This window comes from Globicephala melas, chromosome 4, assembly GCF_963455315.2.
Source record: "Globicephala melas chromosome 4, mGloMel1.2, whole genome shotgun sequence".
NCBI classification, from domain to species: Eukaryota; Metazoa; Chordata; class Mammalia; order Artiodactyla; family Delphinidae; genus Globicephala; species Globicephala melas.
In genome coordinates this window covers 83,760,349-83,768,059 of record NC_083317.1, presented here as the reverse complement: position 1 = coordinate 83,768,059, position 7,711 = coordinate 83,760,349, and the positions used below count along the sequence as shown (strand labels likewise).

The 7,711-nt window shown below is 49.3% G+C and overlaps 1 protein-coding gene across 1 annotated transcript in view; it reads right to left on the bottom strand.

Annotated features, from left to right (window-relative positions):
- Positions 1-2,082: 2,082 nt before the first annotated feature.
- MCF2L2 (MCF.2 cell line derived transforming sequence-like 2) overlaps positions 2,083-7,711 on the bottom strand; it is a 219,525-nt gene continuing 213,896 nt past the window's right edge. Inside the window, exons 25-28 of the mRNA XM_060298371.2 lie at positions 7,117-7,161; positions 3,979-4,067; positions 3,501-3,604; positions 2,083-3,425 (exon numbers count right to left, since the gene is read on the bottom strand). Coding sequence (XP_060154354.1) covers positions 3,293-3,425; positions 3,501-3,604; positions 3,979-4,067; positions 7,117-7,161 — 371 coding nt within the window. The 3' untranslated portion in view covers positions 2,083-3,292. The remainder of the gene's footprint in view (positions 3,426-3,500; positions 3,605-3,978; positions 4,068-7,116; positions 7,162-7,711) is intronic.

Here is a 7,711-nt window from a genome sequence, read left to right as displayed (position 1 = left end):
GGTTTAGAGGATCTCTAACTTTTCTCATCATTTCATAGTGCATGGCTGGTGTTTAGTGTGGACTCAGACTCTGCCAGATTTTACAGATCCTGGGCCAGACCACTTTCACCTGGGGCTACAGCAGTCCCACTCCTCAGCAACGTGTTGAAATGAGTCCCTCTAGTGGGCAACAGGTGACATGACGAATTGAACGACTAGTAAAAGAAGGCTGGGGGGTTTATCTGATGGTTTTGGATTCTTTTCCATTTACCCAAACAAAATGATGATACAAATGTCACTCATAGAAGAGCCACCCTCTGTTTTTTTTTTTTTTCCTGGTTTTTAAGAAGTCTAAAATTTTCAAAACTGTACTTCAGTTCCAGGAGCTGCAGTTTACCATTTTCCCAACACTTCCATAACCAGACTCATCACACAGCAGCAGGGTTGTGTGCTCCCACAGTATGTGTCACACCGTGTTGCGATGATCTGTTTCCACATCTGTCTCCCGCAACTGGACTGAGGAACCTCTCACTCATCTTCAAACCTCCTTGGTCTCTCCCGATGCTGGCACCTTCCTCAGGATGGGGGTGCTCAGGAAATAGGTGTTGAATGAAAGGAGGGAATACATACATAAATAAATAAATATTCTTATGGTCAAAATGGAACAAGGTGGGTTGGAAAATAATGCAGGTAGAAGGAAGTAAGATTTCCTATAGATTTGGGAAGAACTTTATTTGCGTGTGCAAATAGTAAGTATTGTATCCTACCAATTTGAAACACACTCTACCATAAGACAGATACTTTGTTGTTAGGAAAGGGGGCATGAGAGCGTGGACCCACCACAGAGTTCAACTTTCTGAAAAATTTCAAACACTCTGCTGGATAATCGTGCCAAGAAGCCCCTCCCTGATGGTCTATTCCTCAGTCTCTTCCCTTTTTGGCCACCCAGTCAAAGGCCTTCTTTATGGACACACTATTTTGGTTTTCTTGAATTCTTCAGTGATGTTCCCGAGTCTCATGGGAGACACTCCCCAGGTGCCTGCTGACCCACTCCATTCCAGGAATGAATCAGGGGACTGAAAACTCAGCTAGATCCCTCATCCAGTGAAAAGTTAAAATCAAAGCACCCTAACAATTCCAAAAACAACTAAATCCAAAACTACCTCTAAAAATAAACAACTCCAGAGCTCAGGGTGCTGGTTATTAGCCATGATCGCTCAGCTCCCCGCCCACCCTCTGCTCTCTGCTTTGTGGTTGGGGCCATTCGCCTCCTTTGCCAGCGAGGGCTTTGCTCCTCCCTGTGTGCCTGGGTTCCCTTCAGTATTGCCGTAGCAACTGGCCTTCACCCTGAGAGCCCCAGTCGGTTCCGGAAGCTGCAGTTTACCATTTTCCCAACACTTCCATAAGCAGCCTCATCACGCCCCTTCCTCTAGCACCAGCTGGCAGCAGAGTTCTGCATCCAGTTCCCAGGCCCGCCTTCAAGTTCCTGGGGGCACCTGGGGAATGCCACCCCCCCACACACCAGAGGGCTACCCTCAGCCATGTGGGGCTCCCAACCTCTTCCCTTGTTCCCTCTGCCCTTGGGCTGGTAGCTGCTTCTTATACTTAGAATCTTCATGATATCTCATTATCACTTTTTTTCCCATTAAAATCTCCAATAGCTGGATAGCACTTCCTTATAGTAAATCCTTTCTGTTAAAATAACTAGTATAGTGTCTCTCTTGATTGGATCCTGACTGATGAACTAAATAATTATAAAACTTAATAATTCTGAAAATAAACCTGAAAATAAAATAACTAAAAATAGTGAATAGAAAAAAAATTGAATGACAAAGACAAAACTGAAAAGAAATAACTGAGAATAAGTAACTCTGAAAATAACTCAGAAACTAGCTCAAAAATTCTGAAACTAAAAAATTCAAAATATAATGTTCAAAAATGCAACAACTGAAAATAAAATAATTTCAAACCAAATAACTAAAAAATAAAAAAACCAAATAATAAATGAATGTAAAAATAACACAGAATCTAAAATAAGTGAAAATAAATTACTGTGAATATAAGTAACTCTAAAACCAAATAACTAGCGGAAAAACCCCAAAATAAAGACAGCTATTTTATTCTGAAAATAAAGGAATTCAAAAACTTCCAGTGAGTTTTTACTATTCAAATAAGTAACTGTAAAATAAATAATTCAAAAATGCCAATAACTAATAATAGAATAACCATGAAAATAAATAACTCAGATATTAACAACTGAAAAGACAGATAATTAAAAATGAATAATTCTAAAGCTAATTTGGAAATATATAACTATTAAAACAAAGTAACTATAAATAACTGAAAATAAATAACTCAAAAACTAAGTAACTTTAAAGACAAAATAATTATAAACAGCTAACTTTAAAGCTATAAGATTAAATAACCAGAAAACTAAAAACAAATGAAAATTAACTAATAAAACTAAAAATAAATAACCGAAGATAACTGAAACTAAAAACTAACGAGTCTAAACGTAAGAAGTTAACCTGTAACCAACCCTCGCTAAAAGGAAACAATCCTGGAACAAAGTAACAAAAGTATCACATTAACATTCCTGTGGGGATTAAGGGAGGTGAACACAGGGCTGCCACGTGGAGTCTGAGCAGCTCTGATCTGAGGTGCTCAACCTAGCTCCCCACTTCCACCCCAGCAGAAATTTGGCAATGTCTGAAGGCATTTTTGATTGTCATAACTTGGGTGAGTGGGTGGGGGGGTGTTACAGGCATCTAGTGGGCAGAGGCCAGAGATGCTACCAAACATCCTACAAGGCACAAGAAGTACCAACAACGAAGTATCCAGCCTGCAAAGTCAAAAGTGCCGACATTGAGAAACCCTGCGCTCAGCTCTCCAACACTGGATTATGCTAACCTCCAAAAGGCGCGTGTGCCGAGCAGCTCGAGGTTCTCCGCGGGGTCCACAACCAAGCCGGCTGCGCTCGCGCAGGCGTGCCTCTAATGGCGCAAGGTTCTCCACGGGCTCTGCGCCAAGTCCCTGCGCAGGAGTGCGTCAGCACCTGCAGGTTCTCCACGGGGTCTGTGCCGAGTCCCTGCGCGAGCGGCGCTGCACCAGGAGGGGTGGGCTCCGCGGGCGGATGGTGACCGCTCCTTAAGCTCCGGCAAGATGGTCCTGTTGCCCCCGGGCAGGGCAGCGGATCCCCAGGTTCGAAGGCCCCTTTGCTGCTTCTGCTTAAGGGCGGGCTGGCCTCTGCAGCCACAGCAGCGGCTCCTGGGAATGCAGTAGGCCGGGGAGGCTGGGTTGTCTGGGACGAGTGTCAGTTCTCTGCGGAGGGCGGCCTCAGGCCCCCTTCCCGCGCCCGCACTGCCTCTGCTCGAAAACCGGTCTCCCCACTGGGGTCGAGCAAGCCAGCGGACATCCCAGGGCTCTCCTCAGTTTTGTTTGTGGCCCTGAAATTCCAAGAAGAAAGTCAGAGGAGCAGTGGCTAACAAGTTCGCTTACTTTTCTTTCCGTTTCACACTCACGTGTCCTCTTCGCCGCCCTCTTTCTCTCCCTGGATGCTTTCTCCCGTTTCCTGAACAGACTTGGAGGTTTCATAACTGTCGTCCAACTGGCAAAGCCCCGACATCTGGAAGGGAAGAGACAGGGGTGTAATGTTGCGGTTGGGTGGGGGGCGGGTCCGGTCCACACGGCGATTCCCGCTGGCAGGGCGGGGCCGCCCCAGCTTTCCTATGGGGCCACGCAGGTCCTCAGCAAGAGACCCTAATTTTGGCCAGAAACCAGGGGATCGCTAAGGAGCCAGGGATGCGGGGCCTGCTGGGCTGGGGGTCTGAGCCACTTTGCAGATCCAGTGACCTCAGCTTCCTGGATTAGGCCGAGTCCTTAATGGGTGAGAATCATGTAAAGGAGGGAGAGGGAAGGAGGAGAGGAAGAGGGGGCAGGAGAAGCTGATGAACAGGAATGAGGGAAAATATGAAAGAGGTAAGAAGGAAAGAAATTTACACTCAGAGCACTGCTCTCCTTTTCCGTATCTTCTGCACCTTCACAATTGTCAAAGGTTTCCATGGAGATAAACTCCCTGCTGGAGCAACCTTGGGGAAAGAAAAGGAAGAATTTGGCTGGCCGTGGGGAAGAGGGCATGGGAGGACAGGCCACGCAGCCTATGGCAGGATGGAATGGGCAGTACCGGTCTCCAGGAACCCATTCTCGCCATCTCTCCCTCCTCTCCCAGGACTGCACTGCTTCACCTGGGCCGGGAGGAGGGGGCCTGTGATCTCCAGGTTCCCTTTTCCAGCTCAAAATTCTGTAACTGTGAGAAGACATGTCCATATGGTGTTCACAGTCCTACCTCCTTGTCCTCCAAGAAAAGTCATTGTCTTTTTGTGCTTGACGACCTTCCTGCCTTCCCTCCTTCCCGCCCTCCTTTCTTCCTTCCCTCCTTCTCTCCCCTGATTACTGCCCATTTCCCATTTCCTTGGCAGCCTCTGCCAAAAGTCACTGCTCTCCCCGTGGGAAAATCAGAGGCAGAGGAAGTACATCCTGCCTCTCTTGCCACTGAATGATTAACTTACCAATTAGCCACACCATTGTGCACCTGTTCTGTGCCAGGGCTGTTAAAGACACTGGGGAGGAACAGCAAATCCCACCAAATACTGAGCCTGCTGTATGTCTGCTGGGATGTCAGGCATTTGTCAAAAGTTAAGCCTCACACAACTGTAAGGACCTTAGCCCTTGGCCTGTAAACACTGCAGTTGAAATCTACACATTTATACTTTTTTTTTTTTTTTTTGGTGCCGTGCCAATCAGCTTGTGGGATCTTAGTTCCCCGACCAGAGACTGAACCCAGAGATTGAACCCAGGCCCTCGCAGTGAGAGCGTGGAGTCCTAACCACTGGACCGCCGGGGAATTCCCTACACATTACTACTCTAAAGACGGGATCTCTGTCCCCACAATTCTCCCAAGTCAGCTTAGGGAGGCGAGCATCTGCAGAAAGATCTTGATCTGAGGGAGCCCCAGGTTGAGCGTCAGCTGAGTCCAGTCCATCCCGCAGGAATCTCAGCACAGGAGAGTTTCAGTTTCGGTGAGAATTCAGGGGGAGGGGCCTTGTGGGGGCGCAGGTGCAAGCGGAAGTAGCCTGCAGTTGGGGTTGGGGGGCACAGTATCTCCGGGAGCAGGCATCCAGCAAGAGGGAGCTCCCGACCTGCCGCCCAGAGGCCCCCCCAGCTGTGCTCGGGGCATGGGGTACTCCCCGGAGCAGGGCCGTGAGGGCTGTGCGAGCACGACAGGGAGCCGCCGGGCAGCCGCTTCCTGGAGGCCTCCAGAGACGCCGCGGGACGTCGCAGGGGCAAAGCCTGGTTTAACTCCTGCTCCCGGGACGTGGTGGGGCGAGCGGAGGGAGCGCGGAGGCGAAAGTGGCTCTGGGAGGCGCTTCCCACCGCCCTCCTCCAGGTGTGACTGCGGGGCACCCGCGGTAACCCCCAGAGACGCCTCTTTAGGGCGGCCATCCCGCGTGGGTCCCCTTGGACCAGGAGCAGACAGTGAGGACGGAGGGATGGCGGTCTTGCTGGAAAGCTCTTAGGGAGGAACAGAGCAGGAGCGGTCGCGTCCTTGACCAGCCCCTGCGTGGATAGAAGAGCTGCGTCTGCAGGGGCCGTGGCCTCAGTGCCCCAGGCAATGCCGGGTGCCAGGGGCCCCAGAGCCGCCCGCTGGGAGGAGCCGGGGGTGGTAGCGGGGCTGGGCGGCAACCTGGGAACTGAAAGACGTGAGGATGAGGTCCAGACATTCCTCGAGGTAAGTGAAATGATGAGCTGGTGCCAGGGCTGCTTTCCCCTCTCTCCTGTGGACCCTGAGGGCTGGGGAGTGTGCGAGGGCCTCAGCCGGGCACAGGGCTGGCACAGAGGGGCCCTCGCACATTTGGCCACGCGTTGACTGCATTATTTCAGGGTCATCCAGGCCATCATCCCCTGCCTCCAGGTATGGATTTGCCTGGGCTGGCAAGAGGACCAATCCTCCGAGCACAGTCAAGACCCAGACGCCACCTCCCTGCTGGGGCCGGCGGTGCACATGGGCTCCTCGGCTCCTGGTACCACAGGTGAGGGTGGGGGCCGCCTGGGGCCCCACAGGCCTCCAGTTTAGTCTAGGGCAGGGTTTTCCATACTCCTTAGAGTGTGACCCAGGGATGGGCAAATTTTACATCCCAACGCAGTGTACACACAGAAATACATTCACAGAATTAAAACCAACGTTTGTGGAACCATATTGTGCTTACGGTGTGTGATGTCCTCATCTATTCTGTTCTTTCTAGTCTATTCGTTTGTTCTGTTCTTTTATTCTGTTCTATTCTATCCTGGAGACAGAGGAGGAGAGGGGCTGTGGGAGGCGGCGGGGTCACCCACAGTCTCCTCACAGGACCCTTCGAGGGAGAGTTTCTTCTGAGGCAAACTGCATCTGCCCTGGGTGAGCCCTCATGTGTCTCCCCCATGGGCCCCGGGCTCTTGGCAGCAGAGACAATACCCTGTTCACCCAGTATCCCTCATGGCTCCTGGAAGAAACCCAGAATTCTTAGAACCCGCAAGTCTTGGAGAACGTCCCTCAGTCAAAGCCCCCCAGATGTGCAGGGGAGGAAAGTGCAGCTCACGGCAGTCTTTTGCTGTATCTTTGTCATTTCCATATTTAATCCCTGCCTCCTGGATTCACTGGCCATGGGCTCTGTGGTACTAAAATCTTAGGTACTAAGTCTTAGGTTTTATGGAGGTGGCAGCACTGAGGGGACCCCAGATTCCGGGTCTGGCAGGTCACAGGCACCTGAGTGAATGAGAGGCCCATTGCCTGGGGTAGGAGCAGGGGCTTTGGAGTCAGTCAGACCTGAGTGCAGTTTTGACTTTGTCTCTCACTCACTGGCTGTGTGATCTTGGGTAAGCCACTTAACCTCTCTGAGCATCAGTTTCCTTGTTTCTAAAATGGGGATAATAATACCTATTTTGCAGTGTTGATGTAATGATTAGCAAAAATGTTTGTAAAGTAAAATGGAATTTAATAAATAACACTCATTATTATTATTGTTAATAGTAATTATGATAATTCTAAAGAGAAGGTCTCAGAACCGCTCTGGGAACTCCAAGTGTGCTATTATTACTCACATTTTGGGGATATTTGTCTGCCATTTTCTTCATCCTCATAAACATCTGGGGGAGGAAACATTATAAAGTTAAAAAATGACTTTAACGGGAAGCAGAGTGCACACACACACATGCACACACGCACACACACAGCAGAAAAACCGAACTGAACATACAGACCCTTGACAAATAGTTAATTTGATTACAGCAAAACTTCGAGTGATAGTTGCATTCTTGGAAAATGAGCAGAATGACCCTGGTACCAGCCCAAGGTCCAGCAGTGTGTTGGGAAGGTATACCCTGAGTCTCTGGGGCATTCCCAGTCCATGTAGAGAATAAGCGTAGAGTGTTGGTGGAGAAGGACAGGAAGAATAGGAAAGGTGGGCCATGAAAATTCATGCTGATGACAGGGTGTATTCTCTTTTTCCTCAGTGGGTGATCTTCATAGCATACACCACATAAATCCTAAAATATTTAGGGAATTTAGTTTCAGTTAGCACCTAGTGTTTAAAATCCTGATCTTTTTTTGTTTAAAAAATGAAATTTAGGGACTTCCATGGTGGCGCAGTGGTTAAGAATCTGCCTGCCAATGCAGGGGACACGGGTTCTAGCCCTG